Here is a 22,630-nt window from a genome sequence, read left to right as displayed (position 1 = left end):
CTTCAAAGATTCATCCAGAATTTCCATCAGGAATTTCTGCCGGCATTCCTTTTGAAATTCCTCCGATTTTTTTAAGGAATTCCATCGGGGATTCGCCCAGACATTCCTACTGGGATTACTTACTCCAGGAATTGCTACTGGGTTCTCCTTGGAATTACAACTCATGTTCCTCCAGGAATTGTTTCTGGAATTCCTCTAGAAATTCCTCCAGGGTTTCTATCTGGAATTCATTTAGGTATTTCTTCTGAAATTAATCCATGAAGTTCTGGTATTCCCCTAATATGTTTTCTGGAATTCCTACAAAAAAATCCTTTTGGTATTCCTACACGAATTCCTACTGGGGTTTCTTCTGGGATTAATCTAGGAATTTCTTTCTGGAATACCTCCAGGAATTTCTTCGAAGAATCCTCTTTCTGGAATTCCTTCAGCATTTTCCTCCAAGAATTCCTTCTGATATTCCGCCAAGACTTCCTCCAGGAATTCCTACTGGAATTCCATCTGGTATTCTTCTTTATCTACTTATAATAGACATGCTGAGACACAGGAGAACATCTGCATGACCAGGAGAGTACATGATTGAAAGTAAGAAGTTGTCACTGACAACGAATCGCAATCGAATAGCACGACGACCAGGGACGTTTCTTTCCAAACTGATAACCACCATCTATTATTCCTCAATGTGTCCAAATGTCACTATTTGTTCCGGTTTTTTTGTTGTTATGATCTTAGTTTCTGGCGTAAAAGAGTAGCTAAGCTATTTACGATTTATGATCTCTCTACTTCATCTGTTGTTGTTATGCATACACCTTTAGCATTTTCTGTTTGTTTGTTCGATACTTTCTTCATCTCGTCGGTTGCTTTACATAGTGCACTACTACATACGTTTTATACGATTACCACTAGAATAAATCTTGAAAATAGCGCAGTGATAGTTTCGTTATCTTTTAAGGTCTTGTTAGGCTTGAGTTTGTTTCCTTATCTCTTTTTTTTTTTGTTACTGAAATAGTAGTATTTTTTTATCGGAATTGATCAAACGTCGACACAATACGTTATCAAGAGGAAAGTATTATATAAAACCAGAGGAGTGTTTTTGGTACCGCGTCCACTAAAATCTATCAGCACAGAGTGATTAGCGCGTACGAGAGTATAAGCTTCAATTAGTTTGTAACAGTTAGGAAATTTAGGAAAACGAATTACTCGAAGCGTAGTTTTTAGGTTTATTAAAAGCAATCCTCTTTTCTTGTGTTTTTTTAGTCTTATGCTCAATTCGTATCCAACCTCGCACATACAAGCCTTACAGAATATGGAACGAGCAGTTTCAAATATAAGAAAATAATATATTTTCTGTCAGTTGCAGTTTTTACGTAAATATGAATATAGGTAAGCTATAGGTTTAACGGAACGAAATCCTAGAAATAGCAACTATCAGTGTAAATAAAGTCTATTTATAGGTTTTTATTTCTAACGGATTTAGTGTAATAAAACATTTAAATCTACAGTTTAGTAATGGATTAAGAGCGAAACTTAAACGCCGGCTCTTCTTGGATAAATGCTAGCAGACTTAACATTGATGGGGTCTCCCCCTTCCGAATCAAAGGCAAAACAAGAATGGTGGTTGCATATCATGCATAATCTCATCTTTCAAGAAAGTATTACAACAACTTCCAGCACCATCGGTGTGTCACCTCTGTCAGTTTTTCCTGTTTTCTTCGCCTCCAAAAGGTTTGAGGAAAATAATGAAACATTAAAATCTGAGAGTAAAATACTTTTCTTCACATTAGGGCTAGCGTGTTTTGTTCTTGTTTCGGACATTCTTATCAAAGTTCTATAGCTATTTATATAAATGGGATTTTTCGTCAACGGACACAATGGGCTGAATGGTCTCCGAATGAAATGTCAACTGGTTATGGGCAGAGTTCTGTGAAATTGTCAATCTAGACGAATGCTTGTAGTACATCGGAAATGCACCACAAGCATCAAGGCGGCCATGCGTAGTGTGAAGCGTTTAGATTCCACAACAAAACCAACCGCTCAATTTTACTAAAAGTACCCTACTACTAAAAAGACCGCCCCTCATTCTAACGTCCATCATTTTGTAAAAAAAATGGTTTTGAAAATACTTGAACTTTCGCGAATCAGTGTCCGTTAGCAAAACTGCTAAGACGTTCTCTCATAAGTTGTCATCAGGGTATCTTCTGATTTTTTTTTTGTGGAAAATGTGTTTCGTTTTTGCAGAAACCATTTTTGAACAAAATTTCACAAAAAAATGGTTCCTGCAAAAGTGGAAAACATTTTCCACCACAAAAAAAAATCAGAAGATGCCCTGATCCATACTCTACATGTGTACGAAAACCGATTTTGAAAATATTGCTCCTTTATTTAATGAAAAATCAAAAACCAAAAAATAAAAAAAATGCTTCCAGTTTCGCCCTAATAAGGGAACGAATATCCTATTTATTTTGGTTTCAAAAACTCGGTCCACTAAAAAAAAATCCATTGACTTCGGAGATCGATCTTTCCATGCAAACCCATCCGCTATCAATTGAATCCCATTAAACCTACATGTTAGGTTTCGTAATTTCTATAAAATTCTAGACGTACATAGGGTTATTGTGAGTGAGTGTGAGTGTGTTTGTTTTGCTTCCATCTAGTTATTACTTTATCATTGTTTAAAAGTAGAGACCCTGGAGACAAATTTCCCGTTTTGTCCATTGCGCCCTTGCTTACACACACGTAACAGAACAGCTGCTGAGCTTTCCACTAACACATAGTCCGAAAATGTTTTAAGCTTAATAAATCGCTTCGTTCACACATACACATTCAAACACAAACACACGCGCGGGCGTGCGGCGCTCCTATACAAAAAGCCTGACAAATGTCTGCTCCACGTGCGTGCGACCACACGTCTTCTTACGAGCTAATCGAAGATCTGCTATCATCAGTAGTATTCTGGCTGGTATTGGGAACGATTTTCTTGTTTTGTTTGCTGAATGTTGTTCGGTGTCGTTCGAATTCAACGAGTAATCTCCGCTCTCGAACGGTGTGCTATTGATGATTGACGAAAGATTCTTACCTGCTTAAAATGGAGTGAAAGCTATCACTTCTCTTCATCAGCTGAAAAGCTGAGCATTTTGTTGAGTTTCGACGGAGTTTAGTTGGTAATCTAACCTCTTCGGTTAGTCGTCAATAACCATCGTCCAGCGGTGACTACCGTTGCAGCAAATATTAGGTATAGATTTGGAATATTATCAGTATGCTCAGGATGGTGCAGATGAAGCAGATCAACACTGGCAGAATCACAATGAAGCGGAGCGATCTGGAATGGGATGCGATGATTAATATACATATAGGATTTTTTTGAAATAAATTTAAAATAGACTTTGAAACTTTCAACAAATATGCATTAACAGATTTATTGATAGGACTAACAAACGAATTACTATGCAATTTTGGCATTTCCACCAGTATATATTCGTTACTCATGATCTAACTTTTTGGAGACGAATTGTTTAGCCGATGCTACCGTAACCTCATTGGCCTCGAACACATTTGTCATGCTCACATCTTCGGGGTCCATATATGGCCCCTCCAGCGCCAACTGACTTACTTGACGCCTACAAGCCGAAACGCTAGATACACGGCTATTATGCAAAGCCATGCTGAGAGTGACGGGTTCGTTTCCCGGTCGTAATGGAGGCTTGCTAGTATAAAATACTAACCCGAGAAGCAGTCTTAGTCATACTCTACGTCAAAGAAAAGAAAAAGAAGCTTGTTCAACCTTTCACGCTGAGACCGGCCCACTATTTACACCTTGTCTTCAAAAATGTTTCAGGTGGCGATTTTCTGAAAGTCCTCGCTAAAAAAGTAAGGAAAATGCATTTGGTTACTCAAATTGATGGACCGCCCGTTAGTTAGAGTCACAACAATTTTTGCAGACCCCTCGATTTTGGTCAAATGGTGTGGTGACTCATTTAGACAGTTATAAATCGAAAGTTTCTCCAAAAACCACCTCAAAACGCATTGTTATTGAGAAGAGGATAGATAGAGCTACTACATACATTTATTTGTTCAACATCACATTTAAGACAAGACATAATCAACCAGTGACGGAAATTGTCAAATTACGGTCGTCTGCACCGACGCCCAGCGGCGCCAGCGTCGTTGATTTGTTTTTGTTTTGATAGTCGTCTTGACAACCCGAGCGGCATTCTCAGAAATGTATGTTTCCGAAATTCTTTTGACCGCTGTCTGCTGAACTTCAACCACCTACTGATACTCAAAGTCAGTATTTTCAATTTCAACTGATTCGTTTTAATTGAGCTCGATGCAGAAGCAAAAAATGCAGTTGTTTTGCAGCACTCATCAAAAGTTACTATAATGCATTCAATTAAGGTAAGATATCGGTATTTGCATGCCTAAAAACATAATAAATCTATTCCAAATTGAAATATTCATATTCGAAATCATCGAGCTGAAGTTCAGCTGAACTGAACTTCAACTACAGTGGATGACACCACAAGACGCCGCTTTCATTGTCTCGTCTCTTCTTTGTCATGTTCATTCTCGGCCTCGTGTCTATGGGTAACTGTGTTTGTTTATTTGTGATCGTTTTCGCACAAATTGAACATCATTGTGCTGATTTTTTTCGACACTGTAATCAACAATAGTATGGTATGTGGGGACAAGATGGGTCAGTACCGTTTTCAATCGCACAATATATGTTTTGAATCTTTCAATAATTTTCCCAGATATACGACGGGGATACACAAAAAAGTGGTATATTGTTTCGAAAATTCTATACGTTCCTCGCACAGAAAAAAAACAAAATATTTTTTCGTTATACTTCTTATGCTATACATTCCATATAACTACGTGTATTGTGTAGACGGAGCAAGATGGGTCACCCTAATTTTTCGGTATGTTTGCATAGTTTTTGAAAATGTTTTATTTTTCATGGAAAGGCTATTCTGTGACCTACATTATCGAAGCGATGAGAGCACTGAAAATTTGAGAACATATTTTTTAAATTTTCCTTAAAAAAATAGGTATAGGTTTTCAAAGTCCGTTTATGGCTACCCGAAAAAAATCTTCTAGTTCTGAGAATAATCTACCGATATGTTTCAACACTTTCTTCATGTAATCTGTACGTCTATGAAGCTTAGATATATAGAGAAAAACTAGAAGATATAGTATTTTTTGTTGGAGGAAAATCGAGTTTTCTTATAGCCCATCTTGCCCCCGTTAAAATGAGGTGGGACAAGATGGGTCATGTTTTGAAAATTGTTTGTCAAGAAGCAGGTATCAAACTTTATTACCTTTTTATACTCTTATATCATAGCTGACTAGTGTATCTGAGAGTCGTGGTAGAATACAGAGAAATGCAATTTATATACAGAAAGTTATAGGGATCCATTTCTTAGGTGACCCATCCTGCCCCCACTTACCATACTCAACAATACTCGGTTTGTGGCTACCGTTCTCCATCCTCGGTCGTGCCCAATGCTCGCCAGGTCACGCTCCACCTGGTCCGCCCATCGTGCTCTCTGCGCTCCATGCCTTCTTGTGCCAACCGAATCAGTTGCAAACACCAGCTTTGCAGGGCTGTTGTCCGGCATTCTTGCAACATGCCCTGCCCATCGTATCCTTCCGGCTTTGGCCACTTTCTGGATGCCGTAAAGTACAGCGATCTCGTGGTTCATCCTTCTCCGCCACACACCGTTCTCCTGCACGCCGCCGAAGATCGTCCTTAGCACGCGTCGCTTGAAAACTCCGAGTGCTTGCAGGTCCTCCTCGAGCTTGGTCCATGTCTCGTGTCCGTAGAGGACCACCGGTCTTATTAGCGTTTTGTACATGGTGCATTTGGTGCGTGGGTGAATCTTTTTCGACCGCAGTTTCTTCTGGAGCCCGTAGTAGGCCCGACTTCCGCTGATGATGCGCCTCCAAATTTCACGGCTCACGTTGTTGTCAGCCGTCAGTAAGGATCCGAGGTAGACGAATTCCTCCACCACCTCGAAAGTATCCCCGTCTATCGTAACATTACTACTCAGACGTATCCGGTCGTGTTCGGTTCCGCCTACCAGCATGTACTTTGTTTTTGAGGCATTCACCACCAGTCCGACCTTTGCTGCTTCACGTTTCAGGCGGGTGTACAGCTCTGCCACCGTTCCAAATGTTCTGGCAATAATGTCCATGTCGTCCGCAAAGCACACAAATTGACCGGATTTTGTGAAAATCGTTCCCCGGCTGTTGAGCCCGGCTCGTCGCATCACACCTTCCAGAGCGATGTTGAAGAGTAGGCATGAGACTCCATCGCCATGTCGCAGCCCCCGGCGAGATTCGAATGAACTGGATCAAGACTGGATAGTTCACCCGAAACCCTTACGCAGTTTTGCACATTGTTGCTTTAATAAGTCTAGTCAGCTTCCCAGGAAAGTCGTTTTCGTCCATGATTCTCAATAGCTCTGCGCGGTCGATACTGTCGTATGCCGCCTTGAAGTCGATGAGCAGGTGGAGCGTTGGGACCTGGTATTCGCGGCATTTCTGGAGGATTTGCCGTACGGTAAAGATCTGGTCCGTTGTCGACCGGCCGTCGATGAAGCCGGCTTGATAACTTCCCACGAGCTCATTCGTTTTAGGTAACAGACGACGGAAGATGATCTGGGATAGCACTTTGTAGGCAGCATTCAAAATAGTGATCGCCCTGAAGTTCTCAAATTCCAAATGGTCGCCTTTCTTGTGAATGGGGCAGATTACCTCTTCCTTCCACTCCTCCGGTATCTGTTCGGTCTCCCAGGTCCTGACTATCAGCCGATGCAGACAGGTGGCCAACTTTTCTGGGCCCATCTTGATGAGTTCAGCTGCGATACCATCCTTACCAGCTGCTTTGTTGGTTTTGAGCTGATTAACGGCATACTTAACTTCCATCAGCGTGGGAATTGGTTCATTTCCATCCTCCGCTGCACTGGCGTCGTCGTTTCCTCCGTTGCCGTGGTCTCCCATGCCTACGTTCTCCACGCCATTCAGGTGCTCATCAAAGTGCTGCTTCCACCTTTCGATCACCTCACGTCCGTCCGTCAAGAGGCCTCCGCCTCTATCCCTGCATATTTCGGCTCGCGGCACGAAGCCGTTGCGGGATGCGTTGAGCTTCTGATAGAACTTCCGTGTTTCTTGGGAACGGCACAGCAGTTCTATTTCTTCGCACTCCGCTTCTTTCAGGCGGCGTTTTTTTCTCCCGAAAGAGGCGGGTCTGCTGTTTCCGCTTCTATTTGTAACGTTCCACGTTCTGTCGGGTGCCTTGCTGCAGCATTAGCGCCCTCGCTGCGTTCTTCTCCTTCAAATCCGTTCTGCCCCCTTCGTCGAACCATTCCTTCCGCCGATTCCGTTCCACGCACCCGATGATGCTCTCGGGTGCATCGTTGATGGCTGCTTTCACTGTACTCCAGCAGTCTTCTAGAGGGGACTTATCGAGCTCGCCCTCGTCTGGCAACGCGGCCTCGAGTTTCTGCGCGTATGCTGAGACGACATCCGGTTGTTTCAGTCGCTCTAGGTTGTACCGTGGCGGTCGCCGGTAAGGTACGTTGTTGATGAGGGAGAGTTTTGGGCGCAGTTTGACCATCACCAGTAGTCGGAGTCGATATTGGCGCCACGATAGGTCCTGACGTTAATAATGTCGGAGAAGTTTTGTGCAACACGTATGTTGTTACAAAAATAAAATAAAATATTTTTTTTTCAGTGTATTAACACATCACGACACATAGAACCTTTCAAATGTACAAATAGGCGACATTACAAATTGACTCAACACGACACAAAACATATATGTGCCCTGTTATCCAGATGGATAACTTCTTCCGATCACAGTATGACGAGGTTTCATTTATTGGTTTGGGTCTATCAGCCTTTTAGTTCACAGTAGTTATTACTGTGTTCATAGCTTGGTTTTGTCTAGGAAAACTAATCCTATTCGGGCATCACGTTTCGGGGTTCGATACTTGAGATCAACAACTTGAAGTCTGTGGCAGGGAAAGGTTTACACATCTCTAGTACTTGACCGCTGCCAGAAATGGCCTGAAAGTTGGCAATCAAAGTAGGATTGCATCTCATGGGTCTCTTTTTTCCAGAACCCTATAAATGTGCATTAAAATTATGGGAATATGTACAAGGTAAAATAAAACATACATCACAAAGAACGCACAAATAATAAACTTTTAAGACATTAAACAATTATTCTGTCTTATAATTGTAACAAATATTTATACCCGTAACAATCTCTATGATTACCCCACAATGTATTTTGACAACTTTAGTACGCTGAAATAGACAGCTCTTAGTTAATAGTTGTAGAAGTCTTCGTAAAATACATTGTATACTGAATGTATACTACTGTATGTAAAGCTGAACACCAGGTCGTATTCCAAATCAAGACACGGACACGTTTAGTACTTCCAGTGAGCTATTCGCTCTTTGAAGGAAGCACGACACTAGACAACGGACTAGCATGCAACGCCCAGTGGCACAGCCGAAAACTTTTCCTGACAGCTGCGGCGGGAATCGAACCCGCGCTCCTAGCACGATGCGACGAAATGCTTGGTGACACTAGCCGCACGACCACGAAGCCAATTGATCTGTAATGCCATGAACAGAAATAAACAGATTTCATGGATAGAGTAAAAGGATAAACATGAATTTACATGAAATAAATAAACTTCACACCAATAAACTACCCTGTATAATGTGCAAACTTTTGCCCCACACTTGTTTTGAAAATTGTGTTAGATACCAAAACTCATTGGCGAATCTAGCTTTTTTTTTCTTTCTCACTCTCCTAAACAAACACGAGAAAGAGCGGGATGCAAAGGGGTAACATGTTAGGTAACATGTTAGGGACCCGTTTAACGAAGAAAAACTACATTATTTTCTTTTTGTTTATTACTTATTTTGTGAAGTCTGTTAGGTGCGAACTTTTGCCCCGCATTACTCTATTGGCGGGTAGTGTATATCGCTCCCCTGGCGGACTCGTAATGCATTCCCACCGACAACGTGAACTGGGGAGCGGATAAACTATCGGTTGTACAACTTTCACTTTCCAGACCAAGAGTTCGTTTTCACGTCAAACGAGAACTTCACAATAGCGAAGATCAACGGAATAACTACTGCAGCTAGTTACTATGCCCCTCCAGGTGACCAATAGACTACACGGAACCGCCAAACTACCCAAAATTGAGTTCTTTTGACGCAATCCCATAGTTCGGCCCAATAAGCCAAATTTGAGTAAATCGATTAAACTCACACTAGGTAAATTGCCTTCACCTCCAGCAAAAACATTTACTTAAGAGTAGGTAAATTCAACCCAAGACCCCCCCTCATTCAACCCAATTTTGAGTAAGCCTGCATTTACCCAAAATTGGCTTATTGGGCTCAAGGACCCCCGTTGGGTAGATGCATCTCTGTTTGTTTTTGACAACATCGGTGAAAAAAAGAGGGAAAACAACCTAATTTTGGGTAACTAGTTTATTCGATATACTCAGCTTTGAGTAAAATCGACCCAAAAATTAGGTAGTTTGATTTCTCCGTGTAGTTTTTGTTCTCATGCAAGATTCGGTGGAGAGTCCCTCACCGATATCACCTTTTGGCGTCCGGTCTAAACCCTAACTCAGACTGCAGGCTGACAATGCCTACACACATTGTGAGCGTCTGGGGTTACAGGATCGAGTACGGAGGAAAGCGGCCACAGCCGAGGTTCATCCATACCATGGATGATGGCTAAGCCATCGGTGATGGTTGACCTCGCACTTCGACAAACCGTCATTTCAAGGGCGATTTCTCAAGGAGGATTATAGCAACAACCTGTCTAAAGATGATCAAATCAGAACGCGTCGCACGCGCAATGTCAAGACGATCCCTATCCAGGGTAGTCGATGGCATTTACCTTAAATATTCGAAAAAGAGCGGTTTTCCTTGACTTTCTTCCCAAGCAACACACATGGTTACAAAACAGTCACGGCAGCCAGCGCATGTAAGGGTTGCGCAGTAAGGGGCTGTTCATAAACCACGTAGACCAAAATTTTGCCATCTCTGAACCTAACCCCTAAAACCTCCCCCCCCCCAATGCAGACTTTTGTCCATACAAAAAAAAAAGAAATTTGTATGGAGCGTACACTTTAAACAGACAACCTCCTTCCACCCCCAAAAAGTCTATGTGGTTTATGAACGGCCCCTAAGTCACAGTCACTTCTGCGCAACCCTTACATGTGCTGCCGTGACTGTTTTGTAACCATGTGTGTTGCTTGGATTGTGTAATATTTCAAAATGACATTTCCAGCACTGATTGATGGTGCCCGGAAACCACGGAGCATCGCGCTTCCTGCCCGAGAGCTAGGAGAATGGAGCAAAGAGCTCGTGCTGATGAAAGTAGAACGGAGCGACACTAAACAAAGAGAATAGGTAGCGCGTGACCGGGCGTGCTTCGATAATTTCAGGCTGTCAGTCAACACGAATCCCTGGAGTGACGCCTACACTGACGTTCTCCGCATTGTTGTCATATGTTGTATGGGAATTCCTATACAGATAAAAATAATGAGGATATTAATACGTCATCTAAACCTAATTTTAGTCATGTAAACTTCGAGCTATGATGGTTTACATGGTAAATTTGTGTTATATGTCATGTAACTACTCTGCGTCTTGCTGAATACAATACAATAAAAGTTTCCATGATATTTCATGAGATTTATATGACATGTCAAGTAAACTTTTGTGAAATCCCACGCTCCAATTATGTCACGGAAATTTACACTATTTTTTCGATCTGTGTATACACGTGGGACAATTATGCGTAGAACTACGGTACAGGGTAGTTATGGCCAGAAAGAAAGGATTGCGGAAACACTGTTCCCGCCATGGGCTTCCGTGCCCTACCGTCAAACCGGATAAAGCCAGGTCGCCCCGATGAAAAGCGAGGAACTCAATAGCGAAGTTTTTAAGAATGACAAAAAAAAAACAAAGATCGGTCTACTGCTTAAAAACAGGAAGCCACCTGATGACCAATCAGTCTCCTGGACACCACCGGAAAACTATTGGAGCGCCTTATTTTCTCGAGGCTGAAATCTATATCGAGGGGACAGATGATTCTGAGCTCTCCGATAGCTAAGTAGTTTGACCTTCGGAAAGAACGATCGATGAGGCACGCTATCAGGTCAGTGACCAAGGGAGCATTGGACATCACACTATTGTTATCCAAAAAATGCATGAAACTACGCAATGTTTACCACGAGTGAGCAAGCAATGAGTATCATTTTGAGCTGGAATTTGACCTGGCTACAGGTTAATGCGACGACGGGTAATCGCCCAATCTTTCACTTCGACCCTTTACTTAGGACTAAAGGTAAGTGAGTGAAGGTATTACTGATAAAGTACTTCTTGATTCCACCAAGTCTACCATAAGTCAGCAAATTTTGCAGTAGTTGGACAGATTACAAAGTATTTTCACTTATTGGCCGAAAACTGAAAATAGCCTAAGTTCAATAAGAGGGTACTGTGTGCAGCTTGTTCGAGGTTGCTCATTGGCCTTCTAAGCAGCTTCATTTATAAGTATTTTTGAAACTTGAAAGTTCAAGGTAGCTGGATAGCTTTCTAAGCAGCTTCTAACGGAACCCAAAATTCACGCTGAAAAAAAATGTATTTTTCAGATTTATCAAAACCTTGTTGATATTGGGATTCATTTCAGAAAAAGTTTCCGATAATTATATTTTCGCACACGTTGCTTATACCTATGTAGATTTTGAACTGTAGACCCAAACGGCAAAAAAATACATTTGATTTTTCCTTGAAACACAATGCTACTGATCTGAACTTCTATGAACTGAACTGCCGTGTGCAGCATAGTTGTCCCATGTTCTATGGGAATCCCTATTAACATGGGACAACTATGCTGCACACGGCAGTGAAAGTTTCGATAAAGTTCCAAGTTTTCAAACTGCTTAATAGACCAACAATGAGCCTTGCTGGAACTTGTGTGTAAAGTTCCAGCAAGGCTCATCGATAGCCTCTTAAGAAACCAGAAAGTTCCATTCGGAACTTTATCTGAACTTCGTGGAACTTTTTAGACGCTTCGTCGTAGACGCTATTAGTTTTCTATCAATCTCTTACTGCTTAATTTTCTATGAGAGTCACCAAACTTGTTGAAAGTTTCGATAGTCTCTCCACTCATACCGTCCCGTATACTCACCTCCACGGTCCATCGGCCAAATGTCAGAGATCCGCACCGTCGTGTTCCGGATCGAGCTGGTTCACCGAGTTGGCATTCGACTGGAACAGACTGGTGCTGACCATGTCCGATTGGTGCTCCGAGCTGGCGGTGATTGCCGTCTGCAGGGTCGACTTGGCCGCCACGGCCGATCGTTTCGATTTCCCTAGTAGCCAGAAAAATACTTTTGTTTCCAGAAGGGTGGTATTGCGTGGCAAAGGGGGCCGGGGGGAATTCAAGGCAAGGCGGGCGCCCAGTGGGATGTGGTGATGATTTGGTGTGATGGTGGTGAAGGAATTTGTTTTTTTGTTTGTTTTGATAACCGATTGGAAAGGAGTGGAGTGTGGAACAGTGCGGACGAATGCGTATGGTTCGAGTAAAACACAAAAGGAAGGAAGAAATCAGGGGATGCAAAAAGTAAAATAATTAACTCAACTAGCATGGTGCAGATAAGACTATCTCTAAGAAAGTATAAGCTATATGCTAAAAACAATAGAAAGCATGAAATCGTATGTTTATTGTTCATTAACTTGTGTTCGGCGCAGACTTCGAAAAAACATGCTTTGAAAAGTTCATGAAATGTGTACGGAAAGAAGCAAAATCATTCTCCAAAAATGGCATGATATCGAGGACGTGATTGATCTGAACGATTGAGACTTTTAGGTGAACTTTTCTTGTTTCAGGGTTGTTTCACAAGCAAATGCCAATAAACAGGTATTCTGTTTCGGTTCCAAGTTTCAGCGCTCGGGAGCGTTGAGAATTGTACCAATTTTGTTTATAATTTTGAAAGGATTCCGGTGGGAAACTTACCTCCGGAGAAGCAGAGGCAACCTTTGTCGTCTGCTGTGCAGTCTTTCTTCCCATTGTTCAGCTCTCGGTTGAGCTCGTTCATGCATCGTTGGTAGTAGTCGTAGTCTTTCAGATACCACACCGGAGGCCATCGATGCTCTCGCAAGTAGTCCTGATTATCCGGATGTAAGCTCTTCAAACTTCGAGGCGAAAGCTTACAGATGCTGTTGTAGTTCACGCACAGATACGACATGCACCACTCGGCCAGTTGGTGAGCATTGTGAAGCTACGATTACAGCACAAGATTAATTATAAGAATTAAGAATAACCAGAACAATAGGGCACGGCATATTTTTTTTTTTTTTTTGAAAAGTTGAGAAAGATGCCGAAGATCTTTTTGATTTTATTTATAAATTTAGAGTAAAATGATTCTAAAAGATTTAAAAATAGAATTGACAAAGCCATGATAATTAAAAGACACATTTTATTTTTCATTTTATGACATATGATTTTTTTTTAATGAAATGACTCAAAGGGGCTTTTTCGTCCTTTGTTAAAAAATAAAAACTAAACTAAACTAAACTGACATATGAATTTAGAATATCACGCTATTCACGCTTACTCAACTATTCAACAACTTTTCCAAAATAAGCCGCATCTTGTTGAACAAAACTCTATACCTTGACAGACTCCAACAGTCGCAGGCAATGTTCGACCGCTTCACTGGTTTCGTTCTGCGACATACGCGTAAGATCTTCGATCACCCGGCACTCGACCAGATTGAGCAACCGTGGCAAACACAGCCGGTTTGCCAGTTCCAGCAGATTCAGACACTTATCGGCCGAAATTGGCGGAATTTCGTCCGTATAGAGATAGCACAGCAGCTTGTGGAATGTGTATTCAGTTACACCTGGAAGTACAATCTGTTGGGAACAACGGGAACAACGAGGATTAGAAATTATACGAAATGTCAAGAAGATCATGAGCTATTACCAAATTGGCATGCGCCTCACGGAAGTCCCCATTTAGCATGGCCTTCATCACGTCACATCGGGCCACCAGCATCGCTCGGTGAGCTTTCATGTGGCCATCGTCCAGCTCGAACGTTATGTCGCCAAAGATGCCATCCTGAACACAATATTTCTCTAGGTTCTGTTTCATGCACTGGAAGCAAGCAGGGTCGGTTGAATATTCGGATAATTACAGTCTATCACATGTTTGACAAGCACTTACCGTAGAATAATGCTGAATGGTTTCATCATTCATGAAGCTCTGGTTTGCTTGCGTGTTGGACAAAAGGACCATCAACTGGGGAAGTTCTAAGAATTCTGCAGCTTGGCGTATTTCCTATAAAAGAGGTATCGTAGAAAAAAAAACATTCAAATAGTAGCAAACAAAAATAACAAAACATAATTAAAACTAGTTTGCCGTAGAAATCTAATTTAGCTGAACTTGTGATTCAAAAATTTGTAGTGCAATAATTGTTAAGTTTCACCTAATTGCTTTATAAAAATGCTATGTAATAAAACTAGATAATCTATCTTTTAAATCGTATACAAATTCAAAATTATAAAAAATATATATCTAGAAGGGTTAGTTAAAACTTATACGTATTAGTTTGAAAAGATCTACTAGAAGAGTGGTTAAACTTTGTAATTGTAAATTATTTTAAAACTGACAAATAAAAGATAAATACAACCAAGAATAAAGGTCTTAGAACTAAACTAGAGAGCAGCCAACCAAATATAAGCATTTCAAACATGAAACAATGTTCTGGGAAACAACCTTCCACATGTCGAAAGTGTGTATCAGTATATAACCCTAACTGCTATAAATTATGGTTATTCAACAGCACAATACTTTACGTTATGTATCTCCAAACTATTAAACTATTCTAAGCAATCAAATACATATCTAGAACACTAAACCAAACTGCACTGAAACTTATCGATATGAAACGAATCCCCTTCGTCAGTACGATTATTTACCAGTATTAATCCTATAGTAGCCGTCTGCAGGAAAATGGAAAAAGTTCGAAAAAGATACACATTCCATATGAGAGAGGAAACCCAAAAAAAAAGGACGGCGATGAAGTTGGTATTGGTGTATCGTTTGTGATGGCGATTTACAACTGTGAGATACGGCCACTAAATAGAAACAAATGTTGCTCATTTTCTTTTTGAATACTTGCAAAAGTGTGTACGGATAAAACTAGGCGATAATGGTGTTCTCTGAAGCTTCAGCAAGGTTATGCAAAATATGATATCATCGTAGAACTGCTGAAGCCCATTATAAAAGCCTCCAGGCAGGGATGGGAAAAGTACTGGAAAAAAACAATTACTGGCTCAACATTTGACATTTTTTCACACGAACATCACAGGCGCAGGCAAACTCAAACTGCTCGAAAAAAAAATGTCATAAATTTATTTTTTCCTGCAGCCTTCTTTCTCAAAACAATACCAAGCGCGAGTGCGCCAGTACTCGAGCACAACGACGACACAATTTTCTGTCTCTCTGTAACCTTTTCCTGCCTTTCAAACCGCATTTAGTTAAACTTCTTTACATGCATAACAAATCTAGGATTGTGCTCTAGCTGTTTGTGAAAACAGATTTAAATTTGTCAATTTCTTGATTTTGCTTTGGCTGACCAAGCCATGTGGGAAATTACACTGTTGAAAATGCTTTGACATCCATGTGCACAACAGAACATGTGCTCGATGAACAAATTGAGATTTGAATTATGGAAAGAAATCCACGTACTCCGGTGAGACTCGAATTCACGACTTCCAATTCGCTAGACGGGCGCTTCTATCCCTTCAAGCTACGGAGTCACTCAATTATCTCTGTCGCCAGTAGGCCTAGAGCTGAACTCGATACCACAGTCGCACATGGTTATCTTCTTTTTACAATCCAAACCTCCTGTTGTTCTGTTGTGCACATGGATGTCAAAGCATTTTCAACAGTGTGAGATTTGAATTATTTATTAAAACAATTAAGTTATTAGTGGTTGAACATATTTGACATTTTTCACAATCTTCTGCCTTGGCATAGCTGCTCGTGAATATTTTTGTGGAGAAGCGAAAACTATCAAGCGCTCGCTTGACTGCCGTCGGAGCGGCTGCTGATGGCATTGGAGCTACCGATGTTTTTTTTTTTTTATTTTACTGCCTCGATTACTCATCGATGAACAGAAAACAGAAAAAGGTGTTATTGCCATCGCTGCTCATAGACACGTTTTTAGATTTAAAAATGTTCTCAATGACAATATTAGAGCGATGAATTCTACTGAGCAATTCATGAAAACTTAAGGCGGAGCAACCTTGGTAAATTCTAAGCAAAAATTCTATTTCAATCACATATAAACATACAAAAAATATTTCTGTTGAATGCTCTTACAAGCTCGTAATTCTTAGAGGGGAAAAAACTTGACGAACAATTTCAGATGGAATTATTGAAGTAACTGTTCTAGCCTGGAAATACTATTTGTAAAGCATCTCTTAGAGAAATCCCTGCAGATAAATCTACTCTTCAAAAAAGTCTTACTTCTTACTCCTTAAAAAAGTCAGTGAAATCCTTGGAAAAATTCCAGGTGGATTCCCGGGAGCAATTTCTTGAGAAGTATCTAGAGTAATCATTGCTGAATTTTTCTGAAAGTTTTCAATTATTGAAATAATTCTCCGTTCAAGGAAATCCTGACAATTTTTTTAGGTATTTTATGGTGAAATTTTGACAGTATTTCTTATAGAATTGAATGGAAGCGTTCAATTCATAAAACCTTTGGTATTCTTGTAGGTGACTATATGCCGAGAAACTTTGTCGAATACCGCTAAGTAAGCCGAAGCCTGTGGAAAAAGTCAAACCCTAGGCAAAGTGAGGCGAAGCATTGGGATTTCATTATTGATATTATACTCAATTTAGTTGAAAATCGGAGTTTTCGACTAGCGAAGTTGGATTTTTCTCGAAATCCAAGCGTCGGACCTAACTTCGGAAGTGGTGCGCTGTATAGTAAACCTGGTCCGCTATACAGCGCACCACTTCCGAAGTTAGGTCCGACGCACGGATTTGGAGAAAAATCCAACTTCGCTAGTCGAAAATTCCGGGATACAACTGCACGGACAATATTTCTTTACATGTACTGGAAAAACAAGAGTAATGTTGCGCCTCAATTTACCTGAGGTACAACAGGCGTCGAATTACTTTGCGGTCTTCGACAAACTTGTTGACAAACTGGTTGACGTAATCAATTTCCCTCAAATTTTGAACGTAGCTTCTGGGTTTAGACTCCCAGACAACTGATTCAGAAGGTAAGACTTGGCATTTTTTGAAACATATGTTTTACATATAAGTGTGGGACACCCTTACTCATCATATGACATCGTTACTAGTAATCCTACATGCGAGATAATATCTATACATATTATGTATGGTGAGCCAATTGCGCATAGAAAACTGTCAAAGTGTGAGCGAAATGATCATGTTTATCGTTTGTAGGAATGCGTCGTTTGAACGGTATTTGTAATCAGAAATAAATTAACTATAATTATTTATTTTAAATATTTTTTTTTTGTTAACAAGGTACCGTTGTGTTGTCGTCTATTTTTTTTCCTCCGTCAATTTCCGCTGTTTTTGAGATAATTCCGTGACGGAATCGCTGGTACCGAAACTCGTTTAGTAATAATACCGTACAGCAACGTTTTACGGTTAAATAGTGTTCAATTTTGTGATTTCCGACCCGTAAGATGAACGAAAAAGTTTCAACAAAATCATTGGACATGGTGAAATGTAAAAAATGCGCGATATGTGTATATACGGAACTGAGACTGTTTGTTGTGTGTGCTGGCCCATGTGGAAACACATTCCACGCCGCATGCGCTGGTATGTGTAGAGAAGACCTCCGAGCTGTTTCGCGGGGAATGCTTTGGATGTGCTGTGACTGCACGCCTGCTTTTACGGAATGGAAAAGCTCAATGAGAACATCGTCAACTTCGGAAGATTCTAGTTTTCTTCGCGCAGAATTATCCGATTTGAAGGCGCAAGTTTCTTCGATCGCCGATACACTACAACGAATGATTCCGTTCAACAATAGCGTTGGTACATTGCACCACTCTACACCCATCTCATCGAACGAAGCGAGCAATAAAGTGAGTGATACCCACGGGAAAGCTGTGGAACGTGAACGCACTGATCTGCAAGAAAACGAACCGATTGAGCATCGCTACTTTTCGTTGTTACTCACGAACATCGTAAACACCGCTTCGGAGAACGATATTGAATTGATGGTACATCGATGTTTAGGCGCACCTGCTGGGGAATGCTTGAGCGTAGTAAAATTAGTTTCGAGCCGAGTGGATTGCAATCTTTTAGATTACATATCCTTCAAAGTTATACTGAAATGGAGATGGAAGGAAATCGCTCTATGTTCGTCTACCTGGCCCAATGGAATTAAGTTCCGAGAATTTTGTCGTCGCTCTAGTAATGTTTATAAGCCATAATGTAATAATGATGTGTCAAGCCGTTAGTTATTCCTTCTCATTATATTTGATGTTTTATAAAGTTTTTGTCTTCTTTTTGTTATGTCAATGATGCTGTTTTTAATTCCAAAACCAATGTTGATTAGTTCGTGTATTCTGATATATCTGTTTATTTGTATAAGGATCTAGATGTAGTAAAACAGTCTGTACAATCTGTTGGGTTGAAGACGTCGAAATAAATAAATAAATAAATAAATAACTAGATACAACGAGGAATTGACGCCATTTTTAAATTCAATAAAAAGAGAATATTTAAATTCTGCTTTCATGAGCTCATGAAACTTTTGTCGTTACTCTTCTAGAAAAATAATTGCGCTGCTATGTTTTAAATTTTGGAAAAAGGTCGACCATAATTAGCAAACGTTATCAAAACAACTTGAACCGCAACAAAGTCACGCACAAAGTTCTACATCTAACATCTAGCTTTGTGGCAAGGGTTAGGAGCTGTTGTAAAACAGTGTTGCCGAATCGGCATATGTATGTAACTTCCGCTCATCTTTACCTGCTATAGGATTTCTAGTCGTAACTAACTAGGAAGTCTCGCTCCTAGAATGTTTCATTAAATACCTAGTTCCGGTCCTAGCCTACACAGATCGAAAGAAGAGTGTAAAATTCTGTGACATTTGATGCACATAATTGGAGCGTGGGATATCACAAGATTACATGACATATCATGTAAAAGTTATTAAATATCATGTAAACTTCCATTATATGTCATGTAATTCAGCATGGCTCTGAGTATTTACACGACACATAACACAAAATTTACATGATATATCATGTAAACCATCATAACAATAAGTTTACATGACTTAAATGAAGTTTAAATCTCGTTATTTTTATCTGTGTAATTTAGCAGGTATTGCTGAATCGCGTTCGATATTTCCAGCGTCGGCAACTCTGACATCAAGCGTTTGTTGTGAACCAATCAAAGCCCGTTAAAAATATCGATGTAACCCGAAATCATCAATTCGACTAGTTTTTGTCGTCCGTCGACTTTACCGCCAAGGGCAGCGTTGTCTTACTTACTCGGAATGAAGCACGTTCGGTGTAGTACTAGATTTGTAGTAATGAGCTGAATTTTAGTATGGTGAGAAGGTCAATCCTCCGTTTCTGCAATGAAATGGTGCAAAAAGCGTGGGTATTATGATTCCTTGCCTAATTTGATACTGTTTGAGCAAAACTTTGGATAACTATGTTGTTTATGTTGCAAGAAATAGAGAAAACAACAACACTGTTGTCCAAAGTTTTGCTCAAACAGCATCAAAATAGGCAAGGAATCATAATACCCACACTTTTTGTACCATTTCATTGCAGAAACGAAGAATTAACTTTCTCACCATACTAAAATTCAGCTCATTACTACAAATCTAGTACTTCACCGATCTGTCCTATTAAAGAATTTGAGACAAGAACCTGATAAATGTTATCTGAAACAAGGAATACTTTTTTTTATTCTTCAACCACTTAACCTATTGGATACCCTTCAGGCCCGAGGTAGAAACCCTTTATTCTTTTGAGAAATGTGTTGAGGACCCGCGATGTCACATACATGGGATGCATTTTCGACTTTCTTCGCTCTACTGGTATAGAAGTTGGAAAACGACAATAACGTTTCAGCTCACTTTTCCTAGGGTTTATCTTTTTTAACGGGCATCGGATCACTTTGCAGTCTTCAACAAAGTTGCTTGGCGGATAGTCACCTACAAGAATACCTAAGGTTTTATTAATTGAACGCTTGCAGCGCCACCTAGCGGCAAAAATCAAAAGCTTAGGAATGCTCCATACATTTGGCCTAGTTTTCCCATACAAACTTCAATCTCGTTGAGCGCCCCTTTAGGATCCATGCACAAATTACGTCACGCTTCAGGAGGGGAGGTTTTGCAGAACGTGACGACCCATACAACAAAGGTGAGGTCCCATACAAAAAGCGTGACACAGAGGGGAGGAGTGGTTGAAAAAAGTCGAATTTTGCGTGACATAATTTGTGTATCACCTCTTGGACCAAATAGATTTCGCTCAAATGCTGGGAGTCCAAAACAACTGATACAGGAGGTAATATTTGGCAATTTTCGAATTTTATGTTTTCTACATAAGTATGGGCCACCCTAATACGCCCTTTTCAAATGTTAGTCTAGATAAATGTTAGATTATTGAAAGTTGCTTCTTAAACAATTTTTAAACATCCATGAAGTTTCATTGGTTGCTGAAAGGCTACTGAACCTATATACAAAAAAATGTAACTAGATGACCAAAATGTTTGGGATAGGCAACTTTTTTTCTCTCGCAAAAAAGTTCAACATGCTGTAACTTTTTATAGAGTGCATAAAAAAATCTCTAATTTTGGCTGTTTATCAGCCTATTATATGTGCATCCTTGGTACAAATTTGAGTTCGATTGATTAATCCTTCACGAAGTTAGAACCGTTCCCGTAAAACACTATTTTTTAAACAACTTATTTTTTAACTGTCATATTCGGAAACCAGTGAACCGAATTGAATGAAATTTTGTACGTTATTCAATAAATACAACTGTTCTCTTTAAAGTGCTTTTACAGAATGATCTTTATTCTAACAAACTGTCATCCTAATCAATCTCATTGCCTACCTTGATTAAGTCAGTCTTACATCAACATTATTCACTACAACTTATTCACTACACTACACTATGACATTGGGCCTAGAGGGTAACATTGGTACATCGATCCTACGGAATCAATATAAGTCAGAGAATTTGACGGTGGATGCCAAGTATTTTTTAATTATTGCGCATTTGAAGAAAACTTTCCACTTTACGGTAGAACGAAAATCTACCGCAGCTGTCAGACTACTGATTTTCACTGAGGTATCATCAATCTACCCTAGCGATACCTTGGATAGCCTTGGATACGACGCCGATGATCATTGTTTATTGTTGGTTTTCAGTGCACTTCACCTTGCAAGCATACTCCGATTTTTTATTCTCAATCACTTAACCTAATTTACAGCTCTTTTGTCCACTAGGGTACTACGTGAGCGATTCCAATTGGACGCTGCACTTCCACTTTGTACAGCGCCTAAATGTATTCTATTCTATTCTACTTTTTTGAACTGGTTTCCTTTGTGCTTCTTTCACTCTTCTACCCTGTTCATGGTAGAATGATGAGCACGTTGATGCTGATGTGTGGCCGCTGTTCCTTTTCCAGTCCGATTGGGGGTCCATTAAAGTTGCGGTTCGCCGATATCCAAATTCCGGGTCCGTTTGAGCTATATGCTCCAAAGAGGGTCAAGGTGCCAGCTGCTCTCGGGAAGAGCAACTGACGAAAAATTGCAAGTGCCGGGGCTGGGTTCGAACCCATGACTATCCGCTTATGAAGCGAACGTGTGGACCACTGCGCCACGAGCCCCGACAACATACTCCGATTTGGCATTCAGTTTCAATGATAGGATGATTTTCAAGCCTGCGGTAGGACTTTGATAGCTGCGGTAGAACTCGGCGGCTACCACAGAGTGGAATTTTTTCTAAAAATCCGCAATATGTATTCTAGTATTTTAGCACACAATATGCATTTCCGTCGTATTCTAAATGTGCAGAATAGTAGGCCCAATGACACCCCACATAACGGTAGTAAATATTCAAGGAGGAGATCTTTTTTCTTTCTTTTTGAAAGGTTACTAGCCGGTTACTAGGTAAACTAGGGCTTGGATAGGAAAGAACATAATCCTTCTGAAGCAGATAACCAGACGTGCACGAATGGGGTGGCATCCAAGAAGACACTGTTGCAAACTGATCCGCAAGGTTACGGTAGAAAGTATGAAAATTTGTTTTTGTAGTAAGGTTTATGTAGTTAGGTACTCGTTAATTGGGTTCTTTAGAGGTATCCGGATTATTTTATAATCGGATTCTCCACCCAAAAATTAGTCGAAATCCAAAATATCATATTTTTTGGATTGCGGGAAATATTTTTAAAATGCATTTCAAGTTTGTATGGGATTTTTTTTTGTTCGGGTCGAACTGTCATTTTCTTCTTCTTCTTCTTCTTCTTCTTTTTGATTGAGCGGATGAGCTCTTTAGGGTCAGTATCAGA

General features: G+C 40.3%; 1 protein-coding gene across 4 annotated transcripts in view; it reads right to left on the bottom strand.

The window, feature by feature from the left end:
- Positions 1-665: 665 nt before the first annotated feature.
- Positions 666-22,630, bottom strand: part of LOC109402732 (rho-related BTB domain-containing protein 1) — a 174,568-nt gene continuing 152,603 nt past the window's right edge. Inside the window, exons 10-16 of one of the 4 annotated variants that reach the window (XM_062853140.1) lie at positions 15,022-15,045; positions 14,267-14,380; positions 14,027-14,197; positions 13,714-13,956; positions 13,055-13,319; positions 12,227-12,410; positions 666-3,316 (exon numbers count right to left, since the gene is read on the bottom strand). In XM_062853140.1, coding sequence (XP_062709124.1) covers positions 12,250-12,410; positions 13,055-13,319; positions 13,714-13,956; positions 14,027-14,197; positions 14,267-14,380; positions 15,022-15,045 — 978 coding nt within the window. In that variant the 3' untranslated portion in view covers positions 666-3,316; positions 12,227-12,249. Of the gene's footprint in view, positions 3,317-12,226; positions 12,429-13,054; positions 13,320-13,713; positions 13,957-14,026; positions 14,198-14,266; positions 14,381-15,021; positions 15,046-22,630 lie in introns of all 4 variants that reach the window. The other 3 variants (XM_062853139.1, XM_029878926.2, XM_062853141.1) reach the window with 3 other exon arrangements.

The sequence above is a fragment of the Aedes albopictus genome, chromosome 2, assembly GCF_035046485.1.
Source record: "Aedes albopictus strain Foshan chromosome 2, AalbF5, whole genome shotgun sequence".
Classification (NCBI taxonomy): domain Eukaryota; kingdom Metazoa; phylum Arthropoda; class Insecta; order Diptera; family Culicidae; genus Aedes; species Aedes albopictus.
This window is presented reverse-complemented; position numbering and strand designations above follow the sequence as displayed.